Source organism: Puccinia triticina, chromosome 8A, assembly GCF_026914185.1.
Source record: "Puccinia triticina chromosome 8A, complete sequence".
Taxonomy (NCBI): domain Eukaryota; kingdom Fungi; phylum Basidiomycota; class Pucciniomycetes; order Pucciniales; family Pucciniaceae; genus Puccinia; species Puccinia triticina.
This window is the reverse complement of record NC_070565.1, coordinates 3,050,569-3,072,464: the sequence shown is the minus strand read 5'-3', so window position 1 is coordinate 3,072,464 and position 21,896 is coordinate 3,050,569. Positions and strand designations below refer to the sequence as shown.

General features: G+C 47.0%; 4 protein-coding genes across 4 annotated transcripts; all 4 read left to right on the top strand.

The window, feature by feature from the left end:
* Positions 1 to 320: 320 nt before the first annotated feature.
* Positions 321 to 3,125, top strand: PtA15_8A288 (uncharacterized protein; the record flags this gene model as incomplete). Its single annotated transcript, XM_053171701.1, has 3 exons — positions 321 to 1,154; positions 1,219 to 2,647; positions 2,719 to 3,125. 3 exons carry the CDS (start codon positions 321 to 323, stop codon positions 3,123 to 3,125), a joined length of 2,670 nt encoding a protein of 889 aa, XP_053022939.1.
* A 646-nt stretch (positions 3,126 to 3,771) lies between these two features.
* PtA15_8A287 (uncharacterized protein) lies at positions 3,772 to 4,878 on the top strand (the record flags this gene model as incomplete). The annotated part of the gene is made up of 6 exons (XM_053171700.1): positions 3,772 to 3,899; positions 3,987 to 4,073; positions 4,188 to 4,331; positions 4,426 to 4,512; positions 4,643 to 4,759; positions 4,863 to 4,878. 6 exons carry the CDS (start codon positions 3,772 to 3,774, stop codon positions 4,876 to 4,878), a joined length of 579 nt encoding a protein of 192 aa, XP_053022938.1.
* A 9,794-nt stretch (positions 4,879 to 14,672) lies between these two features.
* Positions 14,673 to 15,837, top strand: PtA15_8A286 (uncharacterized protein; the record flags this gene model as incomplete). Its single annotated transcript, XM_053171699.1, has 6 exons — positions 14,673 to 14,753; positions 14,828 to 14,977; positions 15,067 to 15,153; positions 15,225 to 15,354; positions 15,426 to 15,713; positions 15,794 to 15,837. The coding sequence occupies 6 exons, from the start codon at positions 14,673 to 14,675 to the stop codon at positions 15,835 to 15,837; spliced, it is 780 nt and encodes a 259-aa protein (XP_053022937.1).
* Positions 15,838 to 16,365: 528 nt separating this feature from the next.
* On the top strand, positions 16,366 to 17,876 carry PtA15_8A285 (uncharacterized protein; the record flags this gene model as incomplete). Its single annotated transcript, XM_053171698.1, has 5 exons — positions 16,366 to 16,423; positions 16,502 to 16,657; positions 16,741 to 16,889; positions 16,984 to 17,295; positions 17,373 to 17,876. The coding sequence occupies 5 exons, from the start codon at positions 16,366 to 16,368 to the stop codon at positions 17,874 to 17,876; spliced, it is 1,179 nt and encodes a 392-aa protein (XP_053022936.1).
* Positions 17,877 to 21,896: the final 4,020 nt, after the last annotated feature.

The window sequence follows — 21,896 nt, the reverse complement described above, 5'->3', positions numbered from 1 at the left end:
AAATACTCTAATTTGCAAGATTTTGCCTATGTACTGGAGGATGGGATCCTGGCGAGTCTCAGCGTGGTGGATCTTTTGTTTTATCGACTGGCGAGAGTTGACCAGGCGATGCACTGATCGGGAGGCGGTGTGATCTAAAACAAGGACGAGCTGTCTGGACAAGGAAGGATCCGCCGGGTTTGATCCGCCTCGGTGCTTTTGAGGAAAAGGGCACATGGCTAAAACAGGTAGACCGCAGTCAGAAACCACTTACTGCCTGCCTGATAATCAGCTGTCACTTTCCGCCGGGCGAGGGCGGGAACGGTCAACAAGAACCAACCATGAACACCCTCAAACCACCAACGAAGAACAACCACCGGGCGAAGACCCAGTCAGTCTCATCAGTCAGCTCGGAGGCCGAACAAGAACAGCTCAGAGTGCTGCTCGAGACCAAGAACTTCCTCAACGATCGTGACACGCTTATCACGGTCATCGACCAATCCGACCAGCTTATCGAACGGTTGAACCAATTCGCTCAACTCCACTGGTCCCTCGTACACCCTCAGCTACTCAACCAGTCAACCACCACCACCACCAGCGAATCATCAGCTCCCCAGAGCCTTGACAACAAGCCTCCCTCATCCACCGTCCATCCAAATGCACTCAGCATTCTCTGCTTGGACAACCTCTCCATCCCCCACCGTCGAACCTCGGGTGGCGGCGCCGGAGGCTTCAAGGAAATCGATTCCTCCATGCTGACCAACCATCAGTCATTGGCCTCCTCCATGCTCTGCTCTCGTCTCCAGTCTGTCCAAGCTCATCTGGCCGACCTGCGAACCAGGGTGCATGACCGCAACTCACGAATCCTCGTCACCGGTGACCTCAACGCCGGCAAGTCCACCTTCGTCAACGCACTCCTTGCCCGCGAAGTCGCCCCAACCGACCAGCAGCCCTGCACCGAGGTCATGTGCGAGATCCTCGATAAGTCGCACATCAACTCGCCCCTCGAGCAGATCCACGCCATCCCCCATGGCTCGGTTTATGATATCGAGAACCCAAAGAGCTATGTGACCTTCCCTATCGACAAGCTCTCCGAGCTTGTCAACGCTGGACATGAGGATAGCGAGGACAGCGGCGATGACGAGAATGTTTCTAGTCCTTATCAGCTCCTTAAAGTTTGCACACCCACCTTCTCTCGTCTCTCTATCTCAAGACTAACCAATTCACTTTCTCATCCAGGTTTACATTTCTGGTCCCGACAACCGAAAAGGAGCCAAGGCTGAACAAGGCTTGAATGCCACCAACGCAATCTCTTTATTACGACAGGGGGATGTCTCAGTCTCCTTTATTGATTCACCCGGCTTGAATCGCGACACACTGTCAACGATGGAGCTGTTCTCGAAACAGTCCACAATCGATGTGGTGGTGTTTGTTGTCAGTGCTGAGAACCAGTTCACGCTCTCCGCCCAAGAGTTCTTGTGGGCAGCTAGTCAGGAGAAGGCCTACGTCTTCGTCGTCGTCAACAAGTGGGGAGGGATTCGCGACAAAGTGAAGGCCGAACGAAGGATCAGGGAACAGCTTCGCAAGCTGAGTCCGGCTACCTGGCAGGAACGAACTGAACTGGTGCATTTCGTGGACTCGCAAGAAGCCATCGTGAATGCCCAATCAAAAGCATCATCACCCAATGACCAAGAGATCTCGACTGAGGTCGAGCCATTCGACCACTTACAACGCTCGCTATCCTCCTTCGTCTTCCTCCGTCGGTCGATCTCCAAGCTCCAACCTGCGCAGACTTATACCCGCAACCTCTTGCAAGATCTCCAAACGATCACCGCGACGAACATGGAGGCTGCCAAGAACTTTTACGATGAAGCCCAGGCTAAATTGGATAAGGTCTTGCCTCGCTTCAACCAACTGTCTGCGAACTCCCATGTGGTAGATGAGACTATTGGTCAGATCGAAGAGAACACGGTCTCGCTCGTGTACAAAAACAGCCGAAAGATCCTCGCTAGTGCCCTCAAGAACATCCGGGACGGCAAACCAGCTCAGCCCATCCCGACGACCGAGTCAACCTCTTCGGAGTCGTACTTCCCAGTCTACGATGGCTTGCTGTCGATCTTCCAATACGCGGAAGAGGTGCGGAAGGTGCTGATCAGCTCTTTAGAGGAGAGCGTCAAGCTGGCGGAAAATGTGGCTCGAAAGTCGACCTCAGATGCCGTGCAAGCCATCCAGGAGAACTCGGTGACCAAGAACTTGCTGGAAGAAGACAGCCAGACGGAGGGCAGCTCAGTGGAGCGGCGCTTCAACCCACAAGCAATGTTCTCGAAGCCGCGCAAGTTCCCGTTGACGAGCGGACCGAGCCAACGGGGCTCGTTCGGCCACTGTGCCAGCTCCTTAGGCATAGCGACGATGGCCGACCTGGTCGATTTCGACCGACTGAATTGGTTTAAATCCTCCTCCTCTCCCAAATCCATCGAGAAGTATCTCAGCAGTACCAGTAGTGGCGCGACCACCGGGCTCGTCGGCTCGCTCGGCTTCGGCACCCTTACCCTCTTCGGAACTGGCGTTTCGGGTGGCCGCGCCGTCGTCGACGCCCTCGTCAAACTCTCTGAACTCGCTGGCACTAAAGGGTTCAGGAAATGGACCGGTACCGCTGTCGCTATTCTCTGTAAGCCCCCCCTGCCCTCTCATCTTTGAACAATACAAACGAGGAGACCGATTTTGGTTTTGTACATACAGCTGTCGGGTTCGGGGTCTATTTGATCATGGATATCCCGCGCGCGATCCCGCGAAACATCGGCAAGAAGCTCGAACGGGAGCTAAACGAGCTAGTCAGTTCGTCGTCTCCTGCTGGCCCCTTAGGCCGAGCCGAGGACCATCGGGAGCCGCGCGAGGTGCGATGGCTGGACTACGAGCTAGACCGGATGGGCAAGGAGACCCGCAAGGTCGTCCGCCTCACCGGCTTCGAGCTGCGCGAAAAGTTCCGCAACTGTTTCGAGTCCGTCGCTGCTCAGACTGACCAGGCTAAGGTCGACCGTGAACACGCGCTCGACGTCCAGGCTTGGCTCGCTCAGTTCGAGAACGACACTAAGAGCTCGCTCAATGTCTGTCTCGCTGTCGGCGCCGCTAGGCTCGGCGATGCCTGAAAACCCCCTTCTGCTTTACCTTTCTACTCTTTTTCCTTTCCATTTTTTTTCTCTCTCTCTTTAGTATGACTTAAACAAAAAAACAACTTATTTATACACATACTGCACATTCATACACGCCTCATGTCCGCTATATTCACATAATTCCTGTATTTCTGCTGCACTCGTCTGCGACGGCATCCGTCACTCTTCTTCCGGTTCCGCTTTTTTTTTGCTAGATGTTTCCTTTCGATGTGTGGGCGTCCTTTTGTAGTCTTTTTTTTGTTTTTCTTTTTCGAGGTGAAATACATGCTATGAGTGAGTCAATGAATGGCATGGTGAGCAGTGGGCTTCGGAACGCACTCGGGCCCATGGATTCCCGGATAATTGTACAATAGCCCTTGCGTATTCGGATGCTTGGATTCGTTATTTCTCGATGGTCCATTATACAGGGCATCAAACATCTCTCATGTTTGAAACCGCCACCGATATCTTATCTTTTGTGGACCAAGTCGCTGTTGCAGCAGAGGAGATCGCTCTATGTTTCAACCGGCCATCCTCGTCCCTCGTTTTACGCTCACATCTACCACACCACCTACATCGTAATCCAGCAAAACCGACAGCATAATCCGCCGCTCATTTCCTAGACCACAAGGACATCCGCAAGATGATACTCAACCCATACCGCTCTTACAGGCTCCTTTGCGTCGCGGCCGTTCTTTGCCGCAATGTGCACGCTAACTGTGCGGGGGTGTTGACTATCAGCGCTGTTGCTCCAGAGATTCCAGACACGAGGTCAGATAATCATCATTACTATGCATCTGATTAGGTGCTAGAGGGCGCACTGGATGTTTTATTGAGCAGCCCTTTCCTTTATGACAGTCAACAGCATCAATCTTACCATGCCCAAGTAGGACAGATCTCGTATTCCTTGGACTCGGCTGGCCTCCTGGAACTCACTCCCACCACGTGAGTATAGTCATATGAAGCCAGGATTATCCACCAAGAGCGAACCAAAACAAAACTCGAGCTGACCGTTAAATCTCCCCCGGATGCCTCCCGCCAACTGGCTTTGGTGTCAAGGCCCGGCTTTAAATGCGGGCCGATCACCAACTTCGTCAGCTCGAATGCCACCGCCAAGGATACTGCTAAGGAACCTAACGCACAGCAGTCTGGCGGGAACGGACAGGCGACGCAGGCTCCGGTGCAAAGCGTTGGAGCTCAACTGTAAGCCTACTTCCTAAATCAACTTCGCAAACCGCCATGTAGCGGGGTCATATAGCGAGAGACTGATTGGCAGGATGCCATAATGTTCTTTCAGTCATTGCTCGCACGATCCGCAAGATGTTGATGTAGAATTGATGACCCCATGGCAAACAATCACATTCTATGGCTCGTTATTTTTCCAGTACGTCCCCACACATGAGTCCCAACTTCGAAGACCGTCCACCGTCTCTGATCTAAGGAGAAGAAGAGCCCACGAGGAAGATTGCAGCTTACCCATCACCATTCGTCTCGTGAATTGCATATCTACGTAGGATCGAGATCAAGAATGACAAGTGCGCCAAGCCTGCTGAGCTTGTCCTCGATTATAGCCGATGTAGCTATAACGCATCCACCAACACTGGCCGACAGGGGTCGGGCATACCTTGCAGGTTGAGTCTCCCTTTCTTCTCCCATTGATCACTAGTTTTCTTCCCTCATGACTACTCTTGCTGTCCTAAAATTGTTTTTTTCCCCACTCATGATGGTCTGCAGTTGGTCTACAACATAACCAATCACATTGTTGTTGATTTATATGCATTTATGGTGTTCAGAATTGCATATTCAATTGTTTACATAAGAGTATAAAAGCAAATTTTGGCTGGGAAAATGTCAATTTTATGATGTCACCTCCCAGCCAAACTCACAGTTTATGCTGCTATTACAAAATTCTTATGCAATTTTGAACACCATAATTACCACTGTGAGTTCAACTTCCCATTATTAATAGGGGGGTTTACTTAGCTGACTCTTGAGGCTTATTTCAAAATCAGTTCAAATGCAGCTAGATGCAGCCTTTGAAAATCCTGAGAAAGCAAAATGGTTTGGTGGGCAGCTCCCCTTTGGAAGCAATCTCCCATGCATAAACCTTATTGAAAGGTGCATGAGCAGACAAAATAAGTGTTGAAGCAATGGCAAGAGGTCAAGGTGGAGAAGAAATGACCCAAAGAATTAAAAAGAACCTCAAGTGACTCTGAGGGAAAAGAAGAGGGCCAAGGAAGCCCTCAAGGAGGGATAGGAGCTGCCAGTGTGCATGGCAGAAAAGCACTCATGCTACAGGAGGTTGTATCCTGTAGAGACATCAGGGAACTGTTTGCCAAAGATAGATGATGTTATTTCTATCCAAGCAAAGGATATATATAAGCTATTATTCACAAGGAAAAATAAGTTGTCACCAGAAATCAGGTGACATCAAGCAACAATGGTGGTTGCTTTGTTCCTGCTCTGGTGCTACCACCACTAGGCTAAAACTGTCCCTTTGTTTCTTACAGGGGGCTGTCCATGAACTGTGCAACTGGTGGGTTGCTCATTCAAATTGTGTTGCCTGCAGTCTATTGACAGTTTATTTTTTCTGGTGCAAGGTGGGTAAAATTATACACATTTGCAAGTATATTGAAGCCTTTAAATCATGGAACACAACTTCAGGGGTTCCCCCTAAAAATTATTATTCCCCCTCAGACTGCACAACTGCAACAGCGGCAGGGGTGAGATGACCCTCTGGCTGGAAATGCAGCTCAAAGAATTGCCTGTGGGTATGTACACACTTGACCCACAATCAAATAAATCAATAACTGAAGAAAGGAATGACAATAAATCTTTTGTTTCAGTCTCCTTTTATGAATGATGGGTTCAGATGAAAACCAAGGTTCTCATTTTAATTGGTCAGATCTAGCCTCACCTAGTATTCAGTTGATCTATTTTGATACTTGCAAAGATATCACTCAACAGTTGTATCCCTTTCCTCCACATGTCTATTCAAACTTCTTTTGTTGGTGTCACAGTGAGGGACCAAGTGTTTTAGTTCACCTCATATTTAATGAATCTGACAGTTTGATTTTTGGAGTTCATGGGTATGTGATTTGAGTATCTACAATTTGAAACCCAATATATATTTTGTACTGCGTATATGCAACAGTGGTGGGCTGTGGTGAAGAATGTGGAGGTGGAGAATGATGGAGATGCATTTGGTGCTGAGCCGCTAAAGATACAGCATCCAAGCCGCCTTGGCCTCTAGTTCTGCTTAAGACCAGCATGTTTCAACAAGAGTGCTGACCAAGATCATAAAACCTTCATTCACTTTCAACCATAATTTCTTCATTCAGACCTACAAAAAAGATTACTAAGTCAAAACACAGAAAAACAAGTGACCTGTCTAAAAAACCTTACTCTTTGACACTCCTGAGTTTGGCCCCAAGTGGCATGCATCTGGGGGTTTAACTTTACCCACTTTTTGTGAAACATGGAAATGCAGAAAAATATCAAATGAATTGATCTTGATTCAGTTAGAAGTCTGATTTATTTTGGAAAATGGCATGGTTTTTGATTTGATGAGACATACATTCATCAGCAGCAGTTGGAAAAGCAGATATTTGACCAGAGTTCCTGAAGCTTCTCTTTATCAAGTTGATGGCCTGAACCTGGTGTATAGCTCTGCCCAGATGGTTGTGTTGAATATTGTCATGGACAGGTAAACCAAATGTTGGGGAAGCCCAGAAGAATGCAAAGAGTAAGAGAACAATTAGAGGCATCTTGAATTATATGGGAGTATTGATAAGTTGATATTTTTCTGGAAGATGAAGGTATATTGTTTATATTTTTTAGCAGGAACTGTGAGCTCTGAATTGCATTTGAATATTTCTGGTAGGGCTAAAATTCTTAGCAGTCTTTATATAACACTGAGTTATGGGTAACCTTCTTTTCAGGTCAAAACTTCTAATGTTTTAGTCAATTCCCCTTTTTGGATATGAGATAAGATGCTCACTCATGTTTCATACAGAATCCCTGGTGAAGTTACATCAGTAGAAAGAGCAATATGATATATATGTAGTGTGTAAAATCTGAAACAATACCAGGATACATGCCCAAAAACCATATTTATTTTATGGTACTCCCCATACAAGTATATTTTAGGTAGTTAAAAGGTTTTATTGAGGTGCTGATACATGACAAGAAACATTTCAATGTACTGAAAACACCATCAGGCAATGTATCTGATCCAACATTACCAGCAATATGCAACACACTTTGCCACATGTATCATCTTCAAATAATCCAAACAGTAATACTAAGAGTTTCACTTAGTCTTCAAACAGTTTTTCATACAGAAGCCAAATTAAATCAATTCATATGTAAAAAAAAGATAATACGCACAGTTTCTATTATCTGAAACTGTGCCAAGATACATGGCAACAGTGAAAATGATACAATACATGTATTGTATCTATATTGACAATACACAGTTTTTCAAAACTGTGTATTGTATTGGAAGCTAAATACATCAAAATACAATACACATGTATTTTCACCTATACACGGTGAAATAAGCTGTATTGAGCAGTCTGATATGCTTTCCAAAAAGAATGAGTTTTGTATTGGAAAACAGATGCACAAAGAATACATGCATTTCAATACAATACCACACGATACAGAATACATGTGAAGTATCAGTTTCACCGTTGTACATGGCTAATAACCAGATAGATTGAATTACTGGCCATCAGGCTGTACAATCAGATATTTAAATGGCCAGTTTATAAAGACTGCTGAGATTCACAACTAAGGCTGTAACCCAAACACCAAACCTCAATATTTCACTCTGAATTTCTACCAAGGTCCAATGGTGAAAAAATCCAATAAATGTTGTAGTGGAAGAAAATGGTAGTGTCATTGAGTGACTGAACCAATCCTCCGCAAGATTATCCCAGAGAAAGTTGGGTGATTCAGAGAACTCCTCTCCGCAGCTCTGCAAATGTTGTAGGGCTCAGAGCAATGTAAATAAAGTAAAGCACATAAAAAAAATAAAGGTCCACAAAAGTAAACCATAAAATAGAGCCCCGCCGCGTATAATAAGATAAGTCCGCCAAAAATCTCCCTGAAAACGTAAGAAAAACAGCCATAAAGCAAGCACAACCGTAACAGAGGTAAAGCAAGTTCACAAATTAACCTCCACTCTGCAATGTACACAAAGTAAGAGAAGTAAAAAAGTCTGAAAATTAAAGTAAACCCGTAAAGGAGAGAGAGTCTTTGGGGAGTATGAGGCAGAATAATCCCTCTCCCACCATATTTTTATAGAGAAAAGAAAGAGAACTAAAGATATCCTCCGCCTGCCCTCCAACAACTCTGTTCACACGCTCACACTTTCCATCTGCCAAGCGCTATACACATGCATGCATGTCATCCGCAAAGGTCCACTATCACACTAACTCCCACCATCTCTGCTGCTTGCCTTTGCCTGCTGTCAAACTCCTCTCTCCCTAGCTTCTACACCCCTGTCTGGCCTATGATGTCAGGATACCACATGCCGCCTCCGCCCCAGCTAAATCCACTGAAATAGCCCACTTTGGCTGACACAGCTACCCCCAATAACCACCTGCGCTAGCCTGTTCATTTTTAGTCCAACTCCGCGCGCCCCCGCCTCACCAATTTCAGTTCTGCGCTCTGCTCTGCTCCATATCAATCTGCATTTTTCGCACTCCGCACTGTGATCATGGTTCCACTTTTTCCGCACTCTGCACCATCATTGGTCCGTTCTGTTGCTGTGTGGACATTCTGTGACGCTTGCCAATATAAATCAACACAAAGTATTGGTCAATGGTATTGGTTTTGGGATCAATGTATTGTATTGGTATTGGATCAGGTAACTGATCCAATCTGTTGGCATTTTATCAGATTCCTTTTACTTTCACCTCCAAAACTTGTTTTATATCATTCTCAAGCATTTTCAGAATTACTGTTAGTACAGAAGTTATCACACCATGTAGTCTAGAACCGTGAGTAGTAGATAACATTTTTTCATACGTGTATCAAGCATAGTCTCTGAGATAGAATACTTGAAACTTGTCTTGTAGTCACCTTCCTTTTATTTTTTCTTCCAACCACATGTTGGCCGCCTGTTGTTAGTCTACTTAAACCCAGCATACAAACAAGCAATTAACTTCATCGGCTCTCTCCTTCATTCTCCGCTCCCCAAACTGAGCCGCATCCAGTGAGATCATCATCCTCACTGCTCCCCTTCCTCAAGCCTTAGAGCTCATCTCCTATCCTCACTCTTCTTTGTGCGGCAGTGACCATTCTAAATTTCAACACAATCTTTCATCTGATTTTATTGCTGATACAATCCAATAGAATACTAAGTCCCTATTTGGCAGCATTCAGTGCTATTATGTAACAACCACTGCTTTTCAATAACCGGGCCTCACCCGGGCCCATATTGATCACTTGCTTGTTTGGCAGATTTGAGAAGTGATGAGGGTCATCACGACTTACCTCATCACTGCTCGTCACCCCAGCCATTTCCAATATAGTACCCTTGGGGCTGAGTTATATTGGCACCCTACACAACCCACACCCTCCCTCCCACACCACATTTGGCTACTTGCCTTGATGGCCGTTACAGACTGTTTACCAGTCATTGATGAGGTCCATCAAGAGTACACGCCCCCCTCAATGGCTGGTTGTACCCACCATCAGAGTGTGATCTCAATGTTGAGTAGAGAGACTAGCTATCAAAGCAACGGTACACTCAGCTTCTGGTCCACCAACTGTGTCGGGCATCTGGGAGCCAATGAACAATATTGGTCATTCAAGGGACTGCATTCCCCTCAACGACTGATTGTGATGGTCATTGAAGAGGGAATTTCTGCAGCCTTGATGACTAATGACTGGTTATATTGGTCATCAATTACTAGGGCTGTGCAAGTCATTTATGGGAGTGTACTGTACTCTGCTCAATGATGGTTGTGCCAGCTATCAAAAGGATTACACACTCCAATGGCCAGGAGAACCAATTGCCCAGAAAAAGTGTCTCTTTTTTTTAGATAAGATACTACCATATTTGGGGGTTTCAAACACGGTGCAGGTCCCATTTAAGGAACTCCCAATTCAGGCAATTGACACTCCTGCAACATAAACTGCAGAATGGAACCTGTTTTACCCAAAAAACATGCAAAAGTAAAATGATTTTTGCAGGAACTTTGTTTCCTGAACTAGGGACCACATCATCCCCCATTGTATCTATTGTTCAATACAATACAGTATCAAATTCTTATGTATTGGTAAAGCAATACAATACAATGCAATACATAGTATTGGCCAATAACAACGCTGGGCCGCTATGCTAAACTATCTGTAGCGTGCGCTATCCGCTAGTTTAGTGTTACGTAGTTCCTGACACAGTGCCGTTAGCTGTAGCGCCCGCTACGGCCCGCTACGCTACACTAACGGGCGCTAACAGCGCTATCAGCATTTTTAGTGGTTGAAGAGCGCTGATAGCGGCGATAGAGGCCCTGTAGTTTCAAGGGGTGCCTGTTAGCGGTAGCGGACAATCACTGTCCGCTAACAGAAAACCCCGTCATTTGTAGTTTAGATCTGCGCTGAAATACGGACTAAATGTAGTGTAGCAGCCCACCATTGCCAATACTGGGATCATATTGTATTGTTTCACTGTTTTCTCTACGCCACACAGGCCAGCAAAAATCCAGAGCATGCTTTTTATGTTTTGAATATTCCCCCAAGCGTGCTTTGCACGTGGTCTGTGCTTGCCCTATACCAAGACCTGTCTTACGGCCTTATGCACAAACTCCCAGATGAACTTTCCCCATGGTTCCAAGTAAATACTGGCCATTGTTACAATTGAAATATTTTTTTGTGCAACCCTTGGTATTGGGATGTACTTCATGATTAGAGCTTAATTATAACATATTTCTGTTATTCAATTTTTTTGTTCAATTTGATGTCAACTAGGGTTTTTTTATTGGTACCTATCACTTCTTGGTAGGTACCTCCTGAAACCACCTTGCACCTGCGCACGGGTTTTGCGTGTGGTGATACCTGATCAATTTGGGTCCAAAAACAGTGCAGTAACTGGGTACCACCCCAAATATGAAAGAATCCTTAAATGTAAAAAATGATTTCCAATCAGTAAAATAATCAAAGGAAACAATTGATATTACATGCACTATGAAAAAAAAAAAAAACTGAAGAAATTGCTGTCAGTTGACATGCAAGAACCAGCTTCAGCAAGCCTCTCAGTCAACATCACTGATAGAGTGAAACTTTTTACAGGTCTTACCAAAAACCCATTGGCCCATCCTTGGCACTTTACACTATCATCTTGCTAGTAACAAACCTCTCAGATACGGTTAGTACCCTACAGGCTGACAGTACACATGAAAAGGACATGTACACATGAAAGGGGAATATGACAAGGTCTAATACACATCAAAGGGATGTTTCCACATTCACAAGATGAAAGAGGAATTCATGCATGGAAGGGATATGTGCACATGTAAGGGGTATTTACACATGAAAGGGGTATTTACACATGAAAGGGGTATGCAAACATGAAAGGGTTAAACTTATGCACACATGATGAAAGGGATATTTAAAAATGAAAGGGATGTGTGCACATGTCAATAGAAAATTTCAAACAGTACCCAGCACCCGCGGGTGGGTACTGCCTGCACCCGCCAGGCGGTGCCAGGTGCCCATTTTTTTGGAAAAAGCGGTGCGGTACCTGGGTACTGCCCCCAAGTACCACTTTCCCCCGCCAGGTTAATTGGGTAACCCTTGGCCCGCTTTGAGCTGCCCTTGATGACTGACAATAGACCGGTCATTGGCCAGGACTGGCCATTGAGGGCGGTCCCTGATGCAATAATCAAGGGGAGTTGTTACTCCCCTCAATGACGAGTGCGTGCTGGTTGTTGGGGGAGCACCCTCAATGACCATGACCTTCCTGTTTGATAACTGGAACAGGTCAGTCATTGCTGTTCTGGTCATTGAGAGGTCCTCCCCTCAATGACCGACCTGTTCTGGTCATTGAGGGGAGGACCTCTGTGAGCCCCACCCTTGGGGGTCTCACAGAATGCTACATAGCCTTTCACATGCTTACATCATCACAGACTTTCCGCGAGTACATAGACTTGCCTCCTCCCCCACCTTCCCAGTACGGTAGAGAGTTTTCCCTCTCTCCGGTCTAGGTAAGCCATTCCTCCTTTTCCCCTTCTTCTCCCTCTTCCAGTTGTACTTACAGAGAGAGTTTTCCCTCTCTACGGTCTAGTTACCTGCAATATAGTCCCCCCACAATGGTACTAGAACGTTCTCCGGCTCTTTGCCTCGTCCCTTGCGCCCCTCGACGATGATCAGTGAAGACCCCTATTTAGGAGTCTTACAACCTCTTGATGACGCGTCCATTCTGGTCATCAAGCACACCTCTTGGTAACTTTTTTGATGAAAAAAGCTGGCGGGTACCGCTGGTACCCGCCTGAAAGACCCGTGGTACTCGCCAGGCGGTGCCGGATGCGGTGCCGGGTGCCCGTTTTTGGCAAAAAACTGCGTGGGTACCGGCAGTGTAAATGTTATCCCAGTACGTTTTGACATTCTCCAGCACATGAAAAGGGCGCGCTGACGGCGGGGTCATGATGACATTCAAACAGCAAAAAGCCTACTCAGCAGGAGTCAAACCACAGACATGGCTATTCCTCCTAGAAACACACAGGCAATTTGTCATTATGGCCTTGTTGACCACTGTACCATTGGACATTTGGTTAAACTGCTGCCCCATTGTTCATTCCACATATGTAACCTTCCCACTTCTCAAGAAAGGCAAATGCCTCCAAAGTCCACCTCTTTTATTTTCTCTTCTATGTATGATCTGGACACAAGCTTGGCAGACCATAGTCATACTGGTTGTCTCCAAAAAATCACTTTTTCAACTGACTTTCTGACCTTCAGCCAACGGACAGATTGAGTGGTTGGATGACTTGTCCGGATTCCAACAGGAAGGTTGGCTCACTTCTGAGGAAAGCCAACCAGTTGCGGACCTCATGGGCAAGCCAACCTGAGCCAACCATGCTGACCCACCAGGCAGGTGGGTTGGCCGGACCCATAAGACAGGCCTGCCATGCTTCCTTGCAGGTTGGCATTGTTGGATCTGCCTTGCCTCTCTGTTGGGAGGAACAGGTGACAGCTGGTTGGGCATGGGGTCCCGGTCAGTGTAAAACACATGCGCCGTGAGCCTTTCTCAAGAACTAATTTCAGTTCTATGTAGTACTGTTGTCTCCTCTCCTTCCTAGCTCATCAGAGATCCCAAAACAACTGACTATCTCTCCCGAGCTAGCTGAAATAAAGATACCCAACTTTGGCATCAGAACCCTTGAGACCCTTGTCTCTCCTGAGTGCCAACACCTAGCCCAGTGAAGAGCTCCAGCTCTTACAGTCAAGTCAAATTGAAGTGCTGCTTGACGTCATTCCAGGATTGCCTGACCCAAATCTGAAGGATGGGTCTGCCTGCCGCGCAACTCACTTTACTGGCGCAGAGCATCTCCACCCTAGGTGCTAAACAGTGTTGCCAAATCCTCAAGTTTAGATACTGGGGCACAGTTTTAGCAACATGTAGCAAGTAAGCTTTGCACAACAGGCTGCTGTAATGATTTGCTTGTGGTTGTGGAATGTGAAGTGTGGTTTAAGAAATGTGTGATACTTGCATGGGTGGGCTGCCATCCTGTTTATAAATTTGCAAACAGAATAGCTCCCAAGAGGCAAATTTGCAGATTTGATGTGTGTTTGTCACCCATGGTGGTGTTGCTAAAGTGGGTTTGGAGTGCTAAATTTGGTTGGTGGTGTTGCTAAAGTGGGTTTGGGGTGTTATATTTGGTCTAGCAATGCAGTTTGACACCCGCACTCCCGATGCTCTTTGGGTTGAGCCTGTGCCCCTTGTGCTTCTTCTGCGCGGAGCCCGCACCCCATGTGGCCAGATGTTTCCAGACAGTAGGGGGTTTCAAAGTTGGCCAGATGCAACTTGCATGCACTTTTGCAAGTCAATGTTCAAGTTCATTCTTGAACACCGAGTTGCAAAAGTGCATGCAAGCCACACTGTACTACACCCTCTAAGCCTGCTTGAATGTTTTTTTGAAATTTGGTCTTCAATAAAAGCCTTGAACACCAACTTGCAAAAGTGCATGCAAGTTGTGCATGGCCAACTTTGAACCCCCCAGTATAGCCTTGTTGCCCGGAGGGGATTGCTTCCAGAAGACAAGTTCATACAGCCATGTTGCCCATAGGGAGTGCCTTCCGGCCAACAAGGCCTGTCGGAGGCTCGCACTGCAGGAATGGACTGGTGACCAGGTTGTCCGAGCAGTTGTGGGACCGAGTTCTGCAATTTGCTGAACCCGTGCTGCCGAACTCGTCGGACAAAACCAGACAAACATGTCTGATCGGAAACTTTATGCAGTGTTGCTTCGCGAGCACACACCCGCAGCAGTGGGGCTTTGTTTTCGGCTGTGAAAGGCGGTCGTCGTCGATTGAACCATGCCGCCGCAGCGGTCAAACCCTGTCCTGGCGCGCACGCGCGGGAGCGTGATATCTGAGCCTCCGCCGCAGCAACGGTGGGTTGGTGGGGGTTAGGTTTGCGAGAGTATGATAGAGGCAATCGAATGCTCAAGCCCTAAGCTGAGCAGTGAGAGTGGTGCCCGCGGCTACCGCTGCCGTCCGGGGTGCCGGAAGCCATCCACCTCAAGATCACTCTAGCCGACGGGATTCATCACGATGGCGAGTCTATTCAGGTCCCTTCTCTTTCTCCCGAGGTTCTCACCCAATCGATCCCCTGCAGCAACGTCATCACTGGCCTCGGCCCTCAACTCACGCATCGTGCCACCCACCCGTATTGTCCAGACCTAATTTTGAAACTTGATTTTGACTATAGGGTGTCGATATCGTCAAACATCATGTCAGGAAAGGACACCGAACCGCCCCCAAGTCTGAGGACCCCTACCTCCTGCTTTTGGTCAAGGTATGTTTTCTCGCTCGTCCCTGCACCTGCGCCCTTGCTTGTCGAGTACTCAAGGCCTGTTTCCCGCATAGCTCTACCGCTTCTTGGCCCGTCGAACTGACAGCAGCTTCAACAAAGTCGTCCTTCGCCGACTCTACATGAGCAAGATCAACCGTCCTCCAATGTCGGTCTCGCGTATTGCCCGCACTGTCAAGGACACACGTAAGGCTCACGCCACCTAGTCCACCCTTGAGAGCTCGTTAAAACTAAATGCGAACCCACACGATTCCTAGCTGGCAAAACTGTCGTCGTCGTCTCCACTGTAACGGACGATGTTAGACTCGTTGAAGTCCCCAAACTGTCGATTGCCGCTCTCCGTTTCACTGCCACTGCCCGTGCCCGCATCTTGGCTGCTGGCGGTGAATGCCTCACCTTGGACCAACTCGCCTTGAGATGCCCCACCGGTTCCAACACTGTCTTGCTCCGTGGCAAACGAAACTCCCGAGAGGCTGTTCGTCACTTCGGTCACGGTCCCCACAAGCACAAACGTCCTTATGTCTTGTCCAAGGGCCGCAAATTCGGTACGCTCCCTCTTGATTGCCTGCTCATCTGCCTCTTGCTTCCCTACTGACTTGGTCACTGTGTGCCTTGCCACTTCTAGAAAAGGCCCGAGGTCGCAGAAAATCCAGAGGCTTCAAGGTTTAGGTTTTTTATCTGCCTTGTGCATCACGCTCATCGACTTGGCGTCCAGAGGGACTCCCATTTTGTTAGAGATCGAGTTATGCTATGTAATCCACCTGCAACCCACGGCCAAGTTAGTTTGAATCGAGACAATGAGTGTCCCAACCCAAATGTGCCACAGGCCCCCTTCAGCGAGCCACAAGTGAGGCTGCTACCAATCTCAGCGAGGCAAAGCTGAAGGTACGGAGGCATACAAAGCTGGATGGCCTCCTTGACATTCAAGATGAACATTGAGCAATGGACTTGGTGGGCCCTCGAGAAGTGGATGCAGGCTGGGGAATCTCAGCAGGTGTCCCGAAGCCCCGTGCCACCGCGTGCCACCCCCTAATATGCCCCGCAAGAGGCTGGCGCAGGCAGTGGCAGGACCTGAGCGACAGGCTGTGACAGGTCACCGGGTACAAATTAAGGTTGGGCTCACGGCCGTCTTGACTTGCTCTTCCATGAGCCGAACGTCCAACTCAAGCCAAGCCTCGAAGCCGATTCTCGAATCGCATGGATCCAACCGACGAAGAGCTCTATCGGCCCACTTTCTTTGAGCTGGTCGCCCAAGGTGGGTCCGGAATCTGGTACATCACCCCACTATCTCTGATCACCTGGGCCTCCCATGACTAATTTAGAACTTTTGTAGATCAGCTGCAAGAACTAATCGGTCCGGTCATTCGTTATGTCACCTCGATCTTTGCGCAGCGTTACCCAAGATACTTAATCAAGCTACTCAACCATCACGATGAACTGTTTGCAGTGATGATGTATTTTATAGAGAGACACTACCTGAAAAACTGGAGTAAATCCATTCCTCTACTCGCTCATGATCTGCAGTTGCACCTCTAATAACTTCAATCGATACATTCCTCAAACAACCTCCAGGTGGATCCTTCGCGGAGAACTTCTATGGCTTGTCAAGGAATAGGCATCGTATTACCAAGCCGGTCAGCTTGCCCGATTCCTCTGTTGGACCCAAGGGGAACTCTGGGCGATTGTCCCCACGCGATGTGAGGCTATCCCTCGTCTTTCTGGTGAGCCTTTGCCTCCTGTCTTCGATGATCTTTGTTCGATTGCCTTGCCAGGACCCATCCTGATATGATCGTTGATTAATAATACACCGCTTAGGTAGGTATTCCATACTTGCGAGCCAAAGCGGCCGGTCTGCACGAAGCACTGGGCGGTGCCCCAGCGAACGATCTATTAGATGACGAGCCTGAGAGACCGCCTCGCGTTTCAAACGCGGATGAATCGCGAATAGGCCGAATGAAATCTGTCGCGCTCAAATATTTCAAAACGGGCTATCCATATTTCCTAGCAATGACTGAATTCAGTCGCTTCGTCTTTGGGTTACGTTACCTTTTCGGAACGAGTCCATATTGGAGAGCATCTCAGGCTTATATGGGAATCGAAATCGCAAGACTGAGTCCGCATGATCAGGTAAGTTGCCCAAATTTGAAAAATGCGAACAAAGGGATCGCTTGCCAACTGAGTGGCAAGAACCATTCTTCATGCAGGGTCGAATGCAAGACGAGCTAGACAGTCGAAAGATATCGCCATTCGCCCGGGATTCAGCCACGGGACGCAGGCCCGATTGGCGATTGATTTTAATGCGATTTCGGAACATGCTATCACATCAGTTTTTCGAATCGTTGAAAGTTTTATTGCCCGGGTCGATATTCTTCTTCAAATTTCTTGAATGGTGGTATTCGTCATCCGACACCAGTCGCTATCGGCCATCACTCTCGGACTCTGATGGGACCCAATTCCCACCCATCCAGCCACCGGCTGCGTTGAAGCCTCAAGCCAAAGGTATTTTGGGGGATGGAAAGGCCTTGACAAAGCCAATCGCCAAAGGGCACTGCCCACTCTGTCGGACTAAGTTAGCCAACCCGACGGCAGTTCCAAGCGGTTGGGTGTACTGTTATAAGTGTATTCATCCTTATGTGGTCGAGTTTCAGCGTTGTCCTGTGACCCTATTTCCTACAAACTTGACCAATCTACGAAAAATAATTGGTTAGTCAAACCCAAGAAATATAAACAGTGAAATGAACATGTGCTTTGATAAGATTGTACACACGTGTATTCCCATCTGCCTACTCAGTTGCAAGCCATGACTAAATTTTTAACTGCATGCACTTGGCCCAGACTCAATCCAGGTGCAAAAACTGGCTTGTAGTTGTGTAATGCTGGAGGGCTATTATGAGGGCTAAATGATTTTTCCAAGCCAAGTTTTGAAACTCATGAGGGTTGTAAAATCAATGGTCTGCAAAAGTGCATAGAACTAGGGTTGTAATATAATTTACAACACATGTGACCATTTTTGAAGTATGTAGATGAATGTGTTGCAAAAAAAAGGATGTGAATCTATGCCTGGCATGTGTATGCAGTAGATTCACATACCATATTTTGCAAGTTTTGCATGTCAGGGTTGTGAAACTACGTACATAACAAGCTATGAAAGTGTAATTTCACGTGCTATATTTTTGCAAGCTACTGGAGGACTTCTGGTTGCCTAAAAGGCTTGATTTAGAGGATGCTGTTAAACCTTGTTTGCTGGTGAAAACTCAATATCAATCAATTTTCACCAGCCAACAGGAAGTCCTCCACTATTTCTTGTGAAATATGCTATGAAAATAAGCTGTTTGGTACAATTTTACCTTTCATATGGTTATAAGTTTTAGAGGGGTAATTTCCATGTAAATAGACTTTCACATACATGTCACAGCCTGTGCTCTCACAGTTTGAGCGGCTGGGGATCCAGGCAGCTTCCTCATCCTGCAATCTACCATTTTAGCAAGGTTCTGATCCAGACCCCAAAGATGTGGCAAGACCCAACCAGATATTGGGTTGGGTTGGGTCCCAGGAAACAGTGCAAAAAAGCCAATACATCTATTTGTATTCCCCTGTATTGCATCTTTTGTATTTGTATTGTATTTCTCACCCAATACAATACACTATATTTTTTGCATTTTGTATTGCCCCCCTCATATAAAACTTGATCCTGAAACATGTAACAACCTGTCCACCACAATGTCCTTCTTCAAGCCCTGTTGGTACAGCTTAATGAGGTTCAGAACCTCCCATCTGGCATTGGTGGATAGGATGATGAACTTGTTGCTGTACTCCTCACCAATGTGGTTGGTTTTAACACCCACAAAGCTCTTGCCAGCTGCTGGAGTTTCTGTTAGCTGGGCTTCTGCTTGGAGGCAGAGGCCTCATTTGACATCCAGAGCTTTTGTCATATTGGCTGTTTTCTGTTGGATTCCTGCTGATTTGGTTGTTTCAATTGCAAGTGGGTTGGAGGTGTGGAGTGGGTATATTCAAGGTTTTGGGGTGTGGTGGGTTTGGTTCTGGTTGTTCTGTCATTTCTTGAAGCTCAGAGGTGTTTGGGTTCAATGAATTGCTTTCTGGGGTCTGTGGGAGGTGAGGAAAAGAGGGAATGGGATCAGAGATGAGGGGGTTCAGAGTATTGATAGACAAGGTTTTGAAGGTGGAGTTTGGAATTTTAAAGGTTTTGGAGGTGAGGCAGTTCAATTTCTGATGTTCTTGCAATTCAGTCTCTTTGTCTCTGTAATATAGATCCTACAATACTCTAACGTCTAGTCTGTGGGGAGAAAGAGAGATTCTGGGGTCTGGGTTTCAGGGGTTCTGGATCCTAAGATAGTAGATTGCATGATGAGGAGATAGTCTGGATGTCCAGCCTCTTGAACCTTGAGAGTGCATTCCGTGAGATGTATGTGTAAGCTATGTACATCTGAGAGCCTGTACTACAGCCAATCACACCAGTTGCTTTTTGTGAAACAATTTAGACCTAAGTATCCCCTATCTGGCAAAATCACACTTGTGCTTGTTGGTCCACCAACAAGTCAAAAAAGCTATAAGGGGTGCTTGAACATATCTGCTGTTCTTTTGCGGCCTTGGTGGTTGGGGCACACTTGTCTCTCTCTGTCTTTTGATTTTCAGCTTTCCAGCTGAGCTGTCGCTCTGCTAGCGCTCTTGCAGCTGTTCTATTGGGTGGTGTGCAGTGCAAGAAAACCTGCTACTGGGCACTCCCCAAGGTGTGGTACAAATGTCCCAGTGCTGTGGCACGGCTGCGCGGTCTGTGTGGGGATGATTGGTCGCCGGCATTTGGACAGACATAGGCCACATGCATGGTTAGCATCCTTCATGCCATGGAGCAGCAGTATGTATGGTACTGTTGATCCAGCCCAGTGCTGTATGCTCAAGCTGTTTTGGTGAACCATCCCTATGATGATTGTTTATATTTGGATGAGCATGCTCCTGGGATGGGCTGCAGGAACGTTCAGACAAATTGCCCAGCATAGCAGAGTACTTCTACACCACCGGTGCACTAAAAGTTGTTCCAATGCCAGCACTCTGCGGGATGATCCCAGTGTTTTAACCCCATACTGGGTTACCACAGAGACTCACCTAAACCCCCTTTTCATTACATGTTGTATATAAAATAGCTCCTTTGTTTATAGCATCCACCACCGTTGGGTTAAATCTTTACCTAACTCATGCATACTAGTTTGACATTGCATGCATATTTTACCACACTTGTCATGCCAGCCTAAGTTGGTTTTCTTGTGGTTGTCTGACCCAACATTGCCACAATTATGCAATTTGGGCTTGGCAAGTTTTTGAAAGTTACAGAATATACAGATTCTCATAAAAAATCCTAACTTCTAAGAGATCTCTATCTCTTATTGTTCCTCTCACACATCACCCAGGACGGTGCAACATGCTCCGCACCCCGGAGGATTCCGGATATAAAGCTCTATATGTAGGCCGTCGGTCTGGTCTGTCAGAGCAGCGCACACTACAAGCTTACTGGCGGTGGAAATGTCCACGTTGTAGAGACTGTAAAATGAAGATGTGTCTGGTGAGAGTCAAACTCACGACCTCAGCTATGCTGAGACACATACTAGAGTGCTGCCTTTACCAACTAGGCTACAGACGCTTGTGGCTGCCAGCTGGGTGGTTGGTTGGTAGTGCTCATGGGTCAATCCAACAGCCCTCCATACTGTGGTGATACATCATGGTAGCAGACTAACAGACAACTCAACACCCCCCCTTGCTACATGATGGGAAGTGGGGATTGACCCCAAGAGAGAGTGGGAATGAGACCCAGGAAAGATGATCAGTGTAGGGATTGAACCCGTGATCTAGATGTAGGCTTATAGGGGTTTGTGTGGTCTTACAAGTAAGCATTCACAAATTCATCAAGTCTCTATTGTAAGCAAGTAGCGCTCAGGTAGCTCTGGGCTCATAACCTGTAGAGACTGTAAAATGAAGATGTGTCTGGTGAGAGTCGAACTCACGACCTCAGCTATGCTGAGACACATACTAGAGTGCTGCCTTTACCAACTAGGCTACAGACGCTTGTGGCTGCCAGCTGGGTGGTTGGTTGGTAGTGCTCATGGGTCAATCCGACAGCCCTCCATACTGTGGTGATACATCATGGTAGCAGACTAACAGAAAACTCAACACACGTAGGTCCACGTAGCACACAATTGCCATGACCTGTATGTGACAATGATACACCTGACAGGAAAAGGCTTAGTTGTATGAACGGGCCGCACGCCAAAGGCTACTGGGAGGGGCAGAGCTCTGTACTTTAGATGGTCTGTCAAAACAGTCCGTACACTACAAGCGCAGACAGCGACAATATACATTTGGTACGCAGCATGCATGGGATGTTAACGGATGTATTTATGTGCTAGAAGTACTGCCAGCTATGCTGGACAATTTGTCTGAACGTTCCCGCACCCCGGAGGTTTCCGGGTTGGGTACAGCTCTAGTCTCTAGATGTGGCACGCAATCGCCATGACCTGTATGTGATTTTGATTCACTTCACAGGAACAGGCTTTGCAAGCACCAAACCTGCTCAGACCAAGACCATTCCAGCTTGAAAACATCATTAATTAGCTCCCAAAAATTTCAGCATCCAAAGATTTGCATTTGTAAAGGTGCAGAAAGATTGCAGATCTGGATTATCTCTCACATTGTATGATTTGTATTGCAACCTTGAAACC